Raw genomic sequence first — 17,177 nt, 5'->3', positions numbered from 1 at the left:
TGAGGTCTCTTGCCAGTGGAATATTTTCATTATATATGTTCCGTTTGGTGTAATTGAATCAGACTTCCTCCAGCCATGTTCTAAGTTGGCGCTTCTTGCAGTACCTGCCTATCATCTGCCCAGCGCTTTGATCCCGAGAGACTGGTGGACCCGTGTGTTTGGGGAGTCATGAGTCTTTCCTAACACATGCTAGGGAGGAGGCCAAGGTAGACTCTTCCATAAGCACTGTTTCTGGAAGACTTTGTCATCGTGTTGGCCCAAGCCACCATCTGCTCCTGCCTGGAATATTGCACTGACTTCCTACGGGTCTCCTCCATTTCAGCCCTTGCTCCTCCCACAGCCAGAGTGATTGCACTACAGTGCCAGTCCTGTCCCTTCCTTGCTCATAACCCCCTAAACTCCAGAGACCTTGCAGGAGCTCCCAAGCTTTCCTTATGGGCTCTGGTTACATAATGACTGCCCTCATCTCCTGCTCCTGTCTTTGCTCAGCTATTCCAGGCATGCCAGCCTCCCTCCCATTCCTCAGACATGCTAGGCAAGTCCTACGTAGGGCCTCCATGCTTCTTCTTCTCTCTGCCTTGAATATTCTTCCTCCAAAGACCTACATGAAGGACCTCCCCCTGCCCCATCCTTCTCTCAGACTCTGCTCAGTTGTCACCTTCTGCAGATCCTCCTCCCACCTCTAGCGCTCACCATCCATCCTCTTTCCTCGGTTCAATCGTTTCTCTTGCACTTGCCACCTTCTAACAGATTATGCAATTTTCAATAATTGCTTATTGTCTTTTTCCACCAACTAGAATAGAGACACCCAGGCACAGGCTGTTAAATCTGTGACTCGACTAGTAGGTGCTTGCTGCGCATACGTGACCGGCATGACCACAGGTAGAGGAGGGGGGCGACGAGGCTGAAAGTAACTGATGTGCTTCTGTGGTGAAATCTGACTCTGGTTGTGGAAATCGACTTACTCTGCCCTTTTTTCCAACAGTTTTTTGGTGTTTGAGCAATGCCCCAAAAGGCAGTAGGAAGACATGCTGCAAGAGAAAGGCCCTTTGTGGAGGCGTCAGCGTGGCTGTCGTGAAACCCGAGGGCCCCAGAGGCAAAGTGGCTAATGCTGCTATTTATAGCTAAGATTCCAGTGTATGTTTTCCAGCCACACTTACTCCTTTCAGCCTCCCCTGTATGTTAAAGTCTGTCACTCAATTAGCTAATGGTTTCTTTAGTCCCATTATGCATTGTAGGGCTCCCCTGGCTCAGGTATTTTTTTTCAGAGAGAATAATGGGGTGTTCTGTTCTCAGAGGTTTAATTTTTTAATAGCCTTGCCATTTAAAAAAAGCCATTTTCCTACTTTTCATTATGAAATTTTCGAACATACAAGAGAATGGAAAGAGTAATACAATGAGCACCCAAATGCCCTCCACCTACACCCAACACTTGTTACCATTTTGCTGCGTTTGTTTTATCTGTATGTGTGAGCTTGTGGGCATGTACATCTTTTCCTGACCCATTTGAAGGTAAATTGCAGATATTGTGACATTTCCTTCCTAAAAATTTCAGCCTTTTCTCCTATAAAACCATTGAGAATAATTGTAGATATCATCATAATCTTTTTGCATCTCCCAAGAATAAGAACATTCATATGTAAAACCATAGGTTCTTATTGAACCTAAGAAAATTAACAGTCATTTCAGACATTTACTATCCAATCTGGATGTAAAATTTCTCCACTTGCCCCAAGGATATATTTTTTAAAGATTTTATTTATTTATTTTAGAGAGAAAGAGAAAGATGGAGAGGGACAGAAGAAGAGAGTGAGAGAGTCTTAAGCAAACTCTGTGCAGAGCATGGAACCCAACACTGGGCTCCATCTCTTGACCCTGAGATCACAACCCAAGCTGAAACCAAGGGTCGAATGCTCAGCCAACTGTGCCACCCAAGAGTGTTTTTTCAAACTAATGTTTAGTAAAATACTGCATGGCATTTGGTAGTTATATTTCTTCAAATCTAGAGGAGTCTCCTTTTGCCCTGCTTTTTAAGAAAAAAAAATCTATTTCATGACATTGTCTTTTTGAAGAGTCCAGGACAGTTATTGTATAGATGTCCCATATTCTGGATTTGTCTGATTGCTTCCTCGTGGTACCAATTGAATTTGTTTCTCTGTCTCCTTGTTTCACATAAATTGGGAAGGAGATTTAGCAGCTTACTTGGATTCAGGCTAAATGCTTTTAGCCAAAATATCTTTCAGAGTGATGTTGTGTGATGTGTGATGCTGCATCACACCAAGAAGTGTGTCAGATTGTCTTGCTCTTAGGAATGCTTCATTTGATCACTTGGTTATGATGGTGATGGCCAGAGGTCTCTCTGACTCTTTTTTTTAGTAAATAGAACAATGGAGGAATTACAGTCTCAAAAGTTTTGTTTAAAGAGGAAAGATGTTCCTCCTTGCTGGCTTTTTTTGAAGGAACAGTGTATCTTAAGGCATTGCAAGGTAACTCCTGAGCCAATAGGTATGACTACAATAATGACTCTATTGGACATGATTAATGGGTAGAGAGAAGAGCGAGGTTTGAACCTTGAGATGAGACCATGTAGAGAAAAATTTAAGTTATGCCTGTGGCTTCTGTCAGAGGACCATGGCAGTGTGACTCTCAAGAGTTTGAAATTAGCAACAAAAGGCCTGGGGCTCCCCAATTTTCCTCTCGAACATTATCCTCCCTCCAGAAAGGAGGGAAAGCCATGCTCACACTCCATTTGTAAAATAATAGTCTTTGAGACACTGAGAATGGAATCAAGGAACCTTTCTGGAATGTTCACCTCAGCACATTTCTGAGTCCAGAAGGCAGAGGGTCTTTAGGAAATGTCCTAGAAACAAGATGAGAAGACAATTTGTCCTTGGGATAGTTAGGTAGCCCACCTTAGAAGACTTTTTGGAGTTGTTGCTGCAACCCAGGAGAGGCTCCAGTAGGTTAAGAGAAGTGCAACCTTGCAATGAACAAGTTAGTGCAAGAGAAATCAGGACTCTTCAGCTTAAAAACAGGAAAGTCAACAGGGAGACTGTCGTCTGATAATAAAAACGACAGGTTATTAGGAGCCCACTGGGTGCTGCTTCATTCTTTACAAGCGCCCCCTGAAAAATATGCTCTTACTGCTCCTTTTTTCCAGTTGGGGAGACTGAGGCTCATGCTAAGTAATTTGCGTAATGCTGTAGCTACCAGGTAGTAGAACTGACATTTGAACCCAGTCTTCCTGGGTGGCACCCATCCTGAACCTCTGTGCTGTACTACCTGCTGGAGACTTATGCCCTGGATCTCAACATAATGCAGGAGGGAGACACCCCTTGACTTTCCTTTTAATAATAATAAATATTTATTATCTCCTGGTTTCAGTGGGTCAGGATTTCTGAGTGGCTTAGCTGAGAAATCTGGCCTGGGATCTCTCATGAGGTTGTCGTCCATACAGTGGCTGGACCACAGTCTTCTGAAGGCTAGACTGGGGCTAGAGGCTCTCCTTCCTAGGTGCCTTATTTGCATGGCTGGCAAGAGGTGCTGGCTGTGTCAGAAGGCCTCAGTTCTTTCCTGACTGCTAGACTTTTGAAGGAACTCGTTTTCAGATTACAAGCATTATTTTATAGAAATATTTGGAGCTTACCAAGCCCTTGAGTGAAACTGGCTGAAAATAGCAACAGACTCAGAAGGATTTGGAGAGATCCATTACAGGCAAGGGAAAATGAGGGAAGGTAGGGATGCTCAGGAGAACTTGAGCACCTAAAGGATGACTGGTTTCCACATTATTGTAGTAGATCCTTGAACTGATCCAGACTTTTCCTAAGTTCTTAAAGGATGGTGTCTGGATCTTAAATTTGGAGCAGGCTTTTTCAGTTGGGGGAGGTCGTTTCTAGAAGGTACTTAAAGAGAGACTTATTTATGCATACGCTGCCTTGTTCTAGAAAACCATTGAGGTAGTTTATAATAATACAGTAGCAGCTAAGAGATAGAATAAAGTGGTGGTTTAATGGGTGGTGGGTGGGGAGGGAGGTTGGAATATGTGGTGCTCTGCTAGCCTGGCTTTGTAAGATGTGGGAAGGCATGGAACAACTGCATGCCTTTTGGAAATCCTCATAAACGCTGCTCTCTCTTGGTCATTACTGAGTGACCCTGAACTGCAGGTTTTAGCTCCTGAGCAGTAACCGGGTGGAAGCTGTTCCCTGTGGCCAGGCTTGGTGGTGGGGGCGTTGGGGGCATGTGCGCAACAGTTTCCAGCCCATGGAGGGTTTAGGGCTTCTGCCTCGTGTCAGTTTGTTTTATTTTTCTGCTGTGGTTTCCTGACTCTTCTTGCTCACCCACAGGACTGACTGCCGGTGCTCCAGGGGCCGGGTGACTCCGAGGTGCCTTCTCACCTCTGTCACAGAGCCATTTGTCGACCACTTGATCTCCTTTGGGACTCACCCAGGGCCCTGTGACTATTGTGCGCTGACTTACCTTTACTGAACTGTTATCGCTTAAAACTTTCCCCTTATTTCAAAGCGAAACATCTTCAGAAGTGACAATTGAGAACAATATTTTTTAATATGGTGAATCTGAGAAGAAGCCCCTGTAATCCTTCATCTAGAGATGACTCCTGATTTCCTCAGGTTCTCCTGACCTGTTTCTCTTCTTTTTGCCACCATTCTTTATATGGACAGGGGGTTTGCTGCTTTTAACTGCTTCTTCCGTGTGCCATCAATATCTCTGGGCCTGTCTTTTCCCTTCCCTTCCCTTCCCTTCCCTTCCCTTCCCTTCCCTTCCCTTCCCTTCCCTTCCCTTCCCTTCCTTCCCTTCCCTTCCCTTCCCTTCCCTTCCCTTCCCTTCCCTTCCCTTCCCTTCCCTTCCCTTCCCTTCCTTCCCTTCCCTTCCCTTCCCTTCCCTTCCCTTCCCTTCCCTTCCCTTCCCTTCCCTTCCCTTCCCTTCCCTTCCCTTCCCTTCCCTTCCCTTCCCTTCCCTTCCCTTCCCTTCCCTTCCCTTCCCTTCCCTTCCCTTCCCTTCCCTCCCTTCCCTTCCCTTCCCTTCCCTTCCCTTCCCTTCCCTTCCCTTCCCTTCCCTTCCCTTCCCTTCCTTTCTTTTTCCCTTCCCTTCCCTTCCCTTCCCTTCCCTTCCCTTCCCTTCCCTTCCCTTCCCTTCCCTTCCCTTCCTTTCCTTTCCTTTCCTTTCCTTTCCTTTCCTTTCCTTTCCTTTCCTTTCCTTTCCTTTCCTTTCCTTTCCTTTCCTTTCCTTTCCTTTTATTTCTTTTTAAGATTTAATTTACTTATTCATGAGAGACACACAGAGAGGCAGAGACACAGGCAGAGGGAGAAGCAGGCTCCATGCAGGGAGCCCGATGTGGGACGCGATCCTGGAATCACGCCCTGAGCCGAAGGCAGATGCTCGACTGCTGAGCCACCCAGGTGTCCCTATCTCTGGGCATTTTCACAGTCTTGCAAGTATAAGCAAACAAATCAGTCATGTAGAAATTGTGTAGCTAACCTAAAGATATAAAATGTTTAGAAAAACAAGAGTACAGCCTTTCCCACCAGTCTGTCACAGCAATGATGACAATTTCGACCTGCTCCTTCCCATTCTTTCTTTCCATGCCACAAGACAGATTTGAAGCTGTAGAAAAATGTTGCCAGGGATGCCAGAGTAGGTTAAATGAGGGCTTCTAATTTACAGAATCTGAACTTGGGGTGCATTTGCTTTAGTCCATTGCTGTTGCTTTTCGTGTTCAACAGTGGAGAACACGCAGCTGACCCTGAACCTGCAGACGGAGAACAAAGGCGGTGTTGTCTCAGGCGGTGAGCTGACAATTTTCCTGGACGGGCCAACTGTTGATCTGGGAAGCGTGCCTAATGGCAGCGCCGTGACAGACGGTGAGTGCCGCCCTGCTCCCCAGGGCTGTGCTGGGACCGGGTGGGGCAGGACTGGGCGGGGGTAAGAGGAGGTGCCCAGGGCTTGGTTCTCTACCAGGTACCTGGGTTTGGGTACCACTCAGCCAGTCCTGGCCCATCGCTAGCCCTGATTCCTCTTAGCCATCTGAGCATGATCAAAACTGTGACAGGATTTCTTAAGGACAACCTTCTGATAAAGGACCAAAATAAATGTCGAGTCTTCCTAAGTGTGTTGTTTGCTTTGAGGGCAGAGAAAATATCTTTTCATCCCACATGGACTCGGGAAAATAAAATGTCTTTATTAGATGTTACTTGGGCCCATGTTTCTTCCCAATATACTTAAACTTCCTGGGGAACTTGAGGGTGTTTTTTAGAAGACGGCATTGGTTGGGAAAGGGGACCGTGTGTCTTAGAGATTCACACTAGCAAAATACATGCAGAAGCAGGGAAATTGGAGTATCTCCCGCTCTGTCCTGAATGAGGGCAGTTTGTTTCTTTTGATCTAGTTTGAAATTAGTCACCTTTGGATCTAGCAGGAAATTATTTCATGAAGTCTGAGGTCTGAGATGGGTTGGGTTTCTCCATAATTTTTCTCGTTAAATATGATGTAACTGTGGCAATTTCCAGGCCCCAAACAGGCTTTCTGTAGCTTTAGAGGAGTGAAATTTGAATTCTAATTTAAGGGCATTTGGGTAGAATCTCAGTGATTGGATGGGCCTTGACTTGAGACTCCTCCCTGGTGGATGGATCTTCGGGTACTTTTAGTGTGTGGAGGAAACCTGCGTTATCCACTCATTCTGCACGTATATCCATAATTGAGCACCTGGTATGTACTAGATCTTGGACCAGGTGCTAGCCAGATGGCAGGGGCAAAATTCATATGGTCTCTTCTCCTGGGAGCCAATGATTTACTTGGTGGGGACAGGGATGATAGACGTGAAACAAGTAAATGCAGAAATAATTATGTAATTGTAATCATGAGAAAAGCTATGAAGGACGAGTATTTGGTGATATGAGATTCTCACCTTTAGGGGGATCTCACTTAAACTGGGGTTTCTTAGAGGAAGCTGAGACCCACTGGAGCTGAAGGGTTTAGACAGGCCAAGATGTAGGTGTGGGGATGGGGTAGCCGAGCAAGAGGTAGACGGCTGCCCTGGGCGAAGGCCCTGAGGTGGGAGTGGGCTTGGCCTGCAGCAGAAACAGAAGGGGCCGGGGTGGCTGGACTGGGGACAGCAGGCAGGAGAGTGGTGGCAGGTGAGGCTATGAGGGCAGGTTGGCTCAGACCATCATAGCCTTGAAGGCCTTGATGAGGATTTTGGACCTCATCCTCAGAAGCAGAAAGCTGTTGGGGGGTTCTTAGCAGAAGAGTGTCATGATTTGATTTGAATTGAATCTGCTTTGGCTTTTTAAAAAGCTTCCTGGTTGCAGTATGGACAGATGCCCCAATTCCTTGCCCCCACTTTGCATGGTCAGCATCTGTTCCGCGTCTCATGTGGCGTGGCCGAAGTTGATTTAACGCACCAGGCAAGTTGCTTATAAGTGCCTTCGACGTTCTTGAAGGTCTTGGAGAAGAGGAGCTGTTTCCCAGGTTTGAGCAGGCGCCTGTGTTCTGGGGCCCCACTCGAATCTCCTTTGGCTCTCCCTATTTTTATTCACACTGGAGGCTGCAGCTGCCTAACTGCCAGCGTCCCATGTGGCGGGTGACTTGGACACATGGAGTGACCTTTGCTTCCGAGCCACGTCTCAAACAAGGATTGAATTCTCAATGTTTCTGTCTTTTCTTGTGATGGATCCCCTGTTTAGGAGCCCAGCCACCTTCGAGAGAATCCAGCGGGACATCTGTTGCTCCAGAGAACCGGCACCAGCCCCCCAGCACAAACTGCTTTGGTGGGAGATCTCGGTAAGACCCACCCCGCCCCCACCCATCCCCCTTGTGGATGAGGAGGAGCAAGGAAGGTGCTCAGAGCTATTGAAAACACGTTGGGAGGTGGCAAGGAACAATTTATGTTAGAAACTGTTGGAAATTTCCAGAGGGCTTATAACTGACTCACTACGTTAGTGAGGTCCAGAGGGGAGTACAGAATTCAGGATTCTCAGAAGGTGCAGGGGTTCCTTGTCAGCAATTGGGACTGGCTAAGCTGGTTATTTGGATAAGAAGGATTGTCAAACAGAACCTGCCTGGTGTTTGATGTTTCAGGGGCAGCAACCACAGTGAGCCTTTTAGGATACACATAGAAATATTTAAGCAGTGGTTCTTTTTTTTTTTTTTTTTTAAGATTTTATTTATTTTTTCATGAGAGACACACAGAGAGAGAAGCAGAGACACAGGGAGAGGGAGAAGCAGGCTCCCTATGCAGGAAGCCCCATGCGGAACTTGATCCCGGGACCCCAGGATCACGCTGTGGGCCAAAGGCAGGTGCTAAACCACTGAGCCCCCCAGGCGTCCCATGCAGTGGTTCTTTGTATGTAAGATTTTTCTGTCTGTGCTTTTCTATTTCTGGGGGTGATCCATAATTCCCTTGGAGTATCGATTGAGACCTCTTGCCCTTGGAGTCTGAGTTATATTTTACTTATTTTACCTATCAGGAATGACTTAATTTTATTTATCGACATACCCATCTAACACCTGTGTTAATGGTGCCAACTCATTTCCACCTCACCTGAATTCCCAGGCAGGAGAATAGGTTTAGTTGTATTAAAGAGATGGGGAGGAGGGAGTTGGGGACTTTTAAAAAATTATTTTTTAAATTATTAATCACAGGGCACAAAATCTCCAGACATTAAAATTATAGGGGAAAGAGTCATATGAGTATAGTTTGTAAACCGTTATTATCTGTAGAGAGTAGGTGAAAAAAAAAACTAGTAAAAATCTTCCCAAACAGGGGTGCTTATGTGGCTCAGTTGGTTAAGCATCTGCTTTTGGCTCAGGTGCCTGGGGTGGTGCCCCATGTCAGGCTCTCTGCTCCGTGGGGAGCCTGCTTTTCCCTCTCCCTCTGCCTACTGCTCCCTCATGCTTGTGTTCTCTCTCTCTCTCTCTCTCTCTGTCAAATAAATAAATAAAATCTTAAAAAAAAATCTTCCCGAATGAGCCCCAGGAAGTGGAAATAATGCTTTGAGAAACACAGTAAGATTTCAGCCAATACCCGCTGCATCTTGAAACATCCCTTTAACGACAGCCGTCAGCTTCTCTGAATTTGGTGGTTTTGAGAGTTTGTAAGGTTTCAGTGCCAGGCAGATATCAGGAGCAAGAGAGGGTTGCGTGTTTGGATCTTTTGTGTGTAGCATCAGTAGAAGCCAAAGTGCCATTTGCCTGTTCTCTTTTCTCCAAGCTTCTGTAGCAGTGCTGCCTCATACCCTGAAGACCATTCACTCTTTTCCTTGATTCGCTAGATGAGTTCTAAGTTAGGACAGTCAAGTCCCACAGAGTAAAGACCGATGATATAATTGGCAAATTTTGTGTCAACGGAGGCATGAGGGGCACCCAGAGCTAGAGAAAACAGAATCTCTTTGGTGGTGAGTAGCTGGTGGAGAAGAAGAACACCTCAGGATTTCACTCTGAGAATGATGCCTTCTTTGCTTTGGCACTAGCAGCTGCCATTTTGGTCTTTTAGCTGACTTGGAAAGTTTGTGTCATATGCAACTGATGTCACTTATTTAGGGGCTGGAAGGCAGAGTCTAGCTCTTAATAACTTTGGAATTACGTTCTTGACCTATTTATCTCTCTCTGAAGTTCTCTGGTTAATAGATCTTGAAATTCACATGTCCCAGTAGCCCTTCCTTATTGTTTGTGTTAAGGATTGCATCTTATAAAGCAGCAGCCAGACTTCAAGAGAAAATTGGGTCTGGGGCATGTGGGTGGCTCCGTGGTTGAGCGTCTGCTTTTGGCTCAGGGCGTGATCCTGGGATCCTGGGGTCGAGTCCCACATCGGGCTTCCTGCATGGAGCCTGCTTCTCCCTCTGCCTGTGTCTCTGCCTCTCTCTCTCTCCCTCTCTCTCTGTGTGTGTCTCATGAATAAATAAGTAAAATCTTACCAAAAAAAAAAAAAAAAAAAGAAAGAAAATTGAGTGCATCTTTGCTCATACCCATGGTAGACATCTGCTGCTACTTAACTGTTGGTGGGCAGAGTGCCTTCCAGTTACTTTGAGCGGTGTGAGAGTCCTCCCTGGTCTGCTTAGCTCCTGTAACACTTTCCACGCATTGCCTCTGAACTTTCACAGGCCTCTGCCACCTAAGTGTTTATTCTGTGTTCCCATGGAGCCTGCTGCCCTTCAGAAGCACTTTTGAAAGGGTCACCCGAAGACGATGTCTTCTGAGTCCCTGAGAACTCCTTTTCCCCATTGCTGCTGCACTTGAGAAGATCAGTGTGCGCAGGCAGGTGGTAGCAGAGTAGTTGTCTGGATAAGAATACGGGGCTTTAAAAACCAAAAATGTAGATTGAATCCTGGCCTGTCATTTATAGGCCGTGTCATGTCAGTCAAGTCACTCTCAGCACCTCAGTTTTTTTCAGAAGCAAAATGGGAATATCACCTGCCTCACAAAGTCATTGTCGGAATTAACTGAGCTGAGCTCTGTCAGTCTGAGGGCCGTGTGTGCTGGGAGTGCTTGGGGATAGTGGCAGTGGGTTCCTTTGCTCTAGAGAGTCTCCATCATACCTCCTTCCTCACCTGCGGACCTGGAAGTGTGGCATGGCTGATGCTTCTGCATCAAGGACTGTAATTAGCAGGGTGATGAATCAAGCCTTTAGGATTCAAGGACAATCCTCTGCTGTCCTAGGTTTCCTGGGATAGAGAGGATGGGCTTCCTCCTGCTGCCTCCTAGACTAAATATTTAGCTTTTGCTGTCTGATGGGTAGGTTTTTCTTGGACTTGGGTGCTACTCACCATGATCAAAGATGCTTTGAGATGTCCACAAAGGTGAAGACTGTGGGAGCATCTGGTTGGTTGAGCATCTGCCTTCGGCTCAGGTCATAATCCTGGGGTATGGAGTTCGAGTCCTGCATCAGGCTCTCTGTGAGGAGCCTGCTTCTCCCTCTATGTTTCTACCTCTTTCTCTATGTCTCTCATGAATAAATAAATAAAATATATATATTTTTAAAGGTGAAGATAGAGATGTCAAACAGCCTTTTCCTCTCCCTTCCCCTGCTTTATTAAGCTATCAAAGTGGAACCATGTAAGGGTTTTATTTAGGGGTTCACCTACCCAAGGTCATCCAGTAAAGGGACCATTTGCTTGCAGAATAAGACCTCCAAGCTCTATTTTTCAGTGGGATCTTACCCACTCTTTAAGAATAATTGGGTGAAACATCCCTAGGTATTTTATCATGTGGCATAAATTGATTTGTAGATACACCGTATCAGTAGGCAGTCATGGGTCTGGTTGAGTAAAACAAATATAAATTGTTGTATAGTCTTACAATGAAATACCGTCCCATAGTAAAAAATGAGTGAAAGATCATTGCATCCATGTGGTGAGATAGAATGTTGAACAAGAGAAACAGGTCACAGGAAAAAAAATACAGAATGATGTCATTTATATAAAGTTAAAACCGAGAACAGCGATGGTATTAGGTTGGAGAGACTGTTGTTTACTATTGAGGCAGATGTTAGAATTTAGGATTTCTTCGGGCTCTATAACCATCACTGATTTCTCTTCTTTCTTTCTTTCCCAGTTTATCTCTGTAACAGTAGCCAGGGATTCTAAGTCAGTGCTCCACACTGGCTCCTAGGTCGTGCTCCTGTCACTTCGAAATCTCAGCCTTGAGAATTTAGTTTGGGAGTTGGGGGAATGGGTTCCAGATGAAAGGCGGTCACTGCCAGACAATGTGTCCAAAACTGGTCTTGGTGGCCTGAGAGGGCTGACCTAACACAATTTGGCATTTGATTGGCGCGGGGAGGGGGGGGGGGGCAATTACGTGGCATACCCAGGATTCTGTGAGTGTGCCATCCTGCCCTGTGTCCTCAGCCAATGTTCCTTATTCCAGCACAGCAGTGGAGAGTGCCTGGTGCATTATGGAGCCCCCTGGGAGGGTGTGTGCTAGTTGGCATGGGGAGTACTTACCACACCCTTTAATAATCCCCCAGCATTTATTTTATTTTGCTGGAATGAGGGCTGGCTTTGGGAACTGTGCCTGAGTCAATTCAGGTTTTAAAGATCTGATATGTGCCTGGGACTGTGCACATATTGCACATGGCTTGCCAGAAGCATGGTCTTGACTTTGCATGGCGAGTTCCCAGACTTCGTGGTACAGGAGACCTGTATGCAACAGGCAAAAATATGAGTGTTATGGGACGTTCAGAGAGAGATCTGTGTGTGGAGGGAAAGACCGAGGGGAAAGTGGAGGGGGACTTTGCAGAGACTGTTGTCCCTTATCCAAGGGTTCAGTACAGTATCTCAGGGACTGACTAGTTGACAGAGCCAACAGTGAACGAGAGAAGCCACCAGTGGGGCATCTGAGGTGGGAAAGGACCCAGCAGACGGATCTGCGCTGGTACTGGCAGCTGTCTTCAGAGTAACTGTTGGGTTAGAAATGGGTGTGAAATTCGAGACTGGAGAGTAGAAAGTCGGGATGTTTGAGTCCCTCTGTACTTTGCTGATGCTCTATCACCTGTGAATTTTTTCCCTCCCTGGTGATTCTAATGAAATCGGGGCATTAAGGGTGAAATCAGCTTGCCCCTGAAACCCACAGGGCTGTCTCCTCCAAGCACAGCCTGAGATTCCTTCTGACTTGACTAACTCGCTGCTCAGTCAAGAATCTCGGTAGATTTTCCACAGTTATATAGGGACATAGGGAGACAAAAAGGGAAGAATGCATTGAATTTTTTCATTAACAGATCTGAAGCCTGAAAAATCTTATTGAAGAAGCTGTAAGGAGCTAAAGCAGTTAATTTTCCTTTGTTGTGTGTGTACATCTTTGTTTTGTGTGAGAGTGTATGTGGCTGTGCACAGATATATGTGCCTCTGTGTGTTTGGTGTGCAGGGAGGGAGGCCTGCACTTTGCCCACGTCCATTGTCAGCTACGAGTACTGGCCAGCGCTGATCAGACCCTGCATTTTAACATGTTCCCCTGTGCTTCTTTCACATGTAAAAGTTTCAGAACCTCTTATGATAGAGTTTTCATCCACCCTCCTTTCCTCTTTCCTTTTTGTCCTGCTTTGATGAAAACATGAAATTTATTGATTCCCTTGCCTTGGCATTAATGACCTCTGAAGATTTAAAAGAGTTATCGTCTCGGGGACTTACAAAGCCCCAAGGTCTCTGGTGAGCTCTAAATAGCTCATCAGCTGTGTCTGAGACAGCCTAGCCCAGAAAGGAAAGAAAAATAAACTCAGCCGGGCGTGAGCCTGCTGGGAACACTGCTGGGAGCCCTGGGAGGGCCAGGAGGGTTTGGGAAGCAAAGCTAATGGGGACAGAGGGACGGACAGGAGGGGAGTTGAGCCTTTGGGCCATGGGCCATTTTCTCAGTCATTGTTGGCTGCTGCTACCTCTCCTTCAGTTGAGATGACTAAAGGCTACTTGACTTGAAACTGTAGTTATTTAAAGATGTCACCCTGTCGCCGTGAAATGCAACTGAACACCTTTACGGTTTTCATTCAGGCTCAACAGCTTTTACTTCACATCTGGGTATAGCCTCAGGATTTCTGAGGAAGTGAAAGGAGTAAGAAGACAAATAAGTGTAATTCATTTATTCTTTTAGGAATAACTAAGACACGGTCCCTGCTTACAAGGGATTCTTTTCTGGGTGGTTGGTTTATATGGAAGAGGATTGAGGCCGTAGACAGGGGACTCACTGTGTTGTCAAAGGAAGGCATCAGAAAATAATCATGGAGGTTAATTACACATTCATTTATACGTTAACTTACTCATTTTGCATCAATTAAAATTCTGCACTATACGTTATTACACACTTACCTATCCAGGTCTGTGTATTTTATAGGTAGTTATTGTGCTTAAAAATCCAAGATTATCAATTGCAAACACAAATTAGAACTAATGACAAATTTCGGTAAGGTGGGCAGACAAGATAAACAAAATCAGTGTTTTTTTTTTTTTTTTTTTTTAAACACACCAGCACAGGAGAACAGCATACTAGCATAATCAGTTAGAAAACATAATGAAAAACATAGTATTCTTGGCTGCAGTAAAAACAAATTTATAAGAACTACCTGAAGAATACTGAAAAGATGTGTAAAAGACCTGAGTAAATAGACTATGTTCTTGGATAGGTGTTTATAAAGTCCATTTCTTCCAAATTAATTAACAAATTAAGTATAATTCCAATAAAATTTGCAAAATATTTTAAAAAAAAGCAGTTCTTCTCTGTGAGCCTAGAAAAGTGTGGTGTGTGCCAGAGAAAGCTGGTTGTGAACTTTTCATGAACTAGGAGAAGGTTAAGACAGATATCTGCAATTGAAAGTAATTTTCTTTCCACAGACAAGAACGCCAGATTCTTTTTATTTTATTTTATTTTTATTTTTTATTGGTGTTCAATTTACTAACATACAGAATAACCCCCAGTGCCCGTCACCCATTCACTCCCACCCCCCGCCCTCCTCCCCTTCCAACACCCCTAGTTCGTTTCCCAGAGTTAGGAGTCTTTACGTTCTGTCTCCCTTTCTGATATTGCCCACACATTTCTTCTCCCTTCCCTTATATTCCCTTTCACTATTATTTATATTCCCCAAATGAATGAGAACATATAATGTTTGTCCTTCTCCGACTGGCTTACTTCACTCAGCATAATACCCTCCAGTTCTATCCACGTTGAAGCAAATGGTGGGTATTTGTCATTTCTAATAGCTGAGTAATATTCCATTGTATACATAAACCACATCTTCTTTATCCATTCATCTTTCGTTGGACACCGAGGCTCCTTCCACAGTTTGGCTATCGTGGCCATTGCTGCTATAAACATCGGGGTGCAGGTGTCCCGGCGTTTCATTGCATTTGTATCTTTGGGGTAAATCCCCAGCAGTGCAATTGCTGGGTCGTAGGGCAGGTCTATTTTTAACTGTTTGAGGAACCTCCACACAGTTTTCCAGAGTGGCTGCACCAGTTCACATTCCCACCAACAGTGTATGAGGGTTCCATTTTCTCCACATCCTCTCCAACATTTGTTGTTTCCTGCCTTGTTAATTTTCCCCATTCTCACTGGTGTGAGGTGGTATCTCATTGTGGTTTTGATTTGTATTTCCCTGATGGCAAGTGATGCAGAGCATTTTCTCATGTGCATGTTGGCCATGTCTATGTCTTCCTCTGTGAGATTTCTGTTCATGTCTTTTGCCCATTTCATGATTGGATTGTTTGTTTCTTTGGTGTTGAGTTTAAGAAGTTCTGTATAGATCTTGGAAACTAGCCCTTTATCTGATACGTCATTTGCAAATATCTTCTCCCATTCTGTAGGTTGTCTTTGAGTTTTGTTGACTGTATCCTTTGCTGTGCAAAAGCTTCTTATCTTGATGAAGTCCCAATAGTTCATTTTTGCTTTTGTTTCTTTTGCCTTCGTGGATGTATCTTGCAAGAAGTTACTATGGCCGAGTTCAAAAAGGGTGTTGCCTGTGTTCTCCTCTAGGATTTTGATGGAATCTTGTCTCACATTTAGATCTTTCATCCATTTTGAGTTTATCTTTGTGTATGGTGAAAGAGAGTGGTCTAGTTTCATTCTTCTGCATGTGGATGTCAGAACGCCAGATTCTGAGGTAGGCTGTGGTAACCAAGAGATAGAAAGCCCTGATCCCCGTGATCACAGACTGGCATCTAATAGGAGTCGGACACAAAAGTGATACTGTAGTGCGGGGGACCCTGTGGTGGTGGTGAGTTCACTTGCAAGATCGTGGGAAGTGTACCTGAATTCACCTGGGGAATTTGGGGAAGACCTCCCACGTGTGAACTGTACTTTGGAAGGAGATTGCAGACCAGTGGCATCAGGGTAAGGGAAGTCCCTCCAGGAAGAGAGTACAGCGTGGGCAAAGGCAAGACAGAGTAAAGAGAACCTAGCATATTTGAGGAAATATTAGTCATTTGCTAATGTTGAAATGTAAGATATTTGGGGTGATGGTTCTAGCAAACTCTGGTTCACAGGCCAAATCCAGGATGCCACCTGTTTTTTTTTTTTTTTTTAAGAGCAGTGTTTAGGGTGACTGCAAAATTAAGCAGAAGGTACAGAGATTTTCCACAAACCTCTGTGCCCACGTGCACACAGTCTCCCCTACTATCAGCATCATGTACTAGCACAGCACATTTGTTAAACAGTTGATGAACCTACGTTGGTTGATGCATCCTTAACCCTAGAGTCCATAGTTTGCATTACAGTTCACTCTCAGTGTCATTCATTCTAAGGGTTTTGATGAATTTATTTATTTATTTTTTGTTTTGATGAATTTATAGTGACACTTATCCACCATTATAGTGTGTGTAGCTTAGTTTCACTGCCCGAAAAATCCTCTGTGCTCTACCTGTTTATCCTTCCCTCCCACAACCACTGATTCCTTTATAGTCTCCAAAACAACTGCCTTTTCTAGAATGTCCTGTAATTGGAATTGTAAAGTATGTAGCTCAGCTTCGCTTCCTTCACTTAGTAATATGCATTTAGGCCTCCTCCATGTCTGTTGATGGCTTGAGAGCTCATTTCTTTTTAGCACTGAGTAATATTCCATTGGGTGTTCCACAGTTTATTCATCCATTCACCTGCTGAAGGACAGGTTTGATTCCTACCACATTTTGACAGCCATGAAGAAGGCTGCTGTAAACATCTGTGTGCAGGGTTTTTTGTGGACATGTTTTCAACTCCTTCAGGTAAATACCAAAGAGTGTGCTTGCTGGAGCATATGGTAAGAATATGTTTAGTTTTGTAAGAAACTGTCAGGCTGTCTTCTAAAGTGGCTGTGCCATTTTGCGCTCCCACCAGCAATGAATGAGAGCTCCTGTTTTTTCATATTCTCAATAGCATGTGATGTTGTCAGCGTTCTAGATTTTGGCCATTCTAATAGCCTTTTTTTTTTTTTTTGAAATGAGAGCGAAGATGTGGACAAAGCAACCACAGTCAACTCTCTAGCTCTTTTTTTTTTTTTTTTAAGATTTTTAAATTTATTTACTCATGAGAGACGAGAGAGAGAGAGAGAGAGAGAGAGGCAGAGACACAGGCAGAGGGAGAAGCAGGCTCCATGCAGGGAGCCCGACGTGGGACTCGATCCCGAGTCTCCAGGATCAGGCCCTGGGCTGAAGGCGGCGCTAAACTGCTGAGCCACCCGGCCTGCCCTCTAATAGCTTTGTAGTAATATCTCA

At 44.9% G+C, this 17,177-nt stretch overlaps 1 protein-coding gene across 5 annotated transcripts in view; it reads left to right on the top strand.

Annotated features, from left to right (window-relative positions):
* WWP2 (WW domain containing E3 ubiquitin protein ligase 2) overlaps positions 1 to 17,177 on the top strand; it is a 145,746-nt gene that overhangs the window by 59,693 nt on the left and 68,876 nt on the right. For all 5 annotated transcript variants that reach the window (XM_025426689.3, XM_035717040.2, XM_049110748.1 and 2 more), the window contains 2 exons: positions 5,742 to 5,879; positions 7,701 to 7,797. In XM_025426689.3, coding sequence (XP_025282474.1) covers positions 5,742 to 5,879; positions 7,701 to 7,797 — 235 coding nt within the window. The remainder of the gene's footprint in view (positions 1 to 5,741; positions 5,880 to 7,700; positions 7,798 to 17,177) is intronic.

The sequence above is a fragment of the Canis lupus genome, chromosome 5, assembly GCF_003254725.2.
Source record: "Canis lupus dingo isolate Sandy chromosome 5, ASM325472v2, whole genome shotgun sequence".
Classification (NCBI taxonomy): domain Eukaryota; kingdom Metazoa; phylum Chordata; class Mammalia; order Carnivora; family Canidae; genus Canis; species Canis lupus.
Note: the sequence above shows the minus strand (reverse complement) of the source record. Positions and strands in the feature narration are given on the sequence as shown.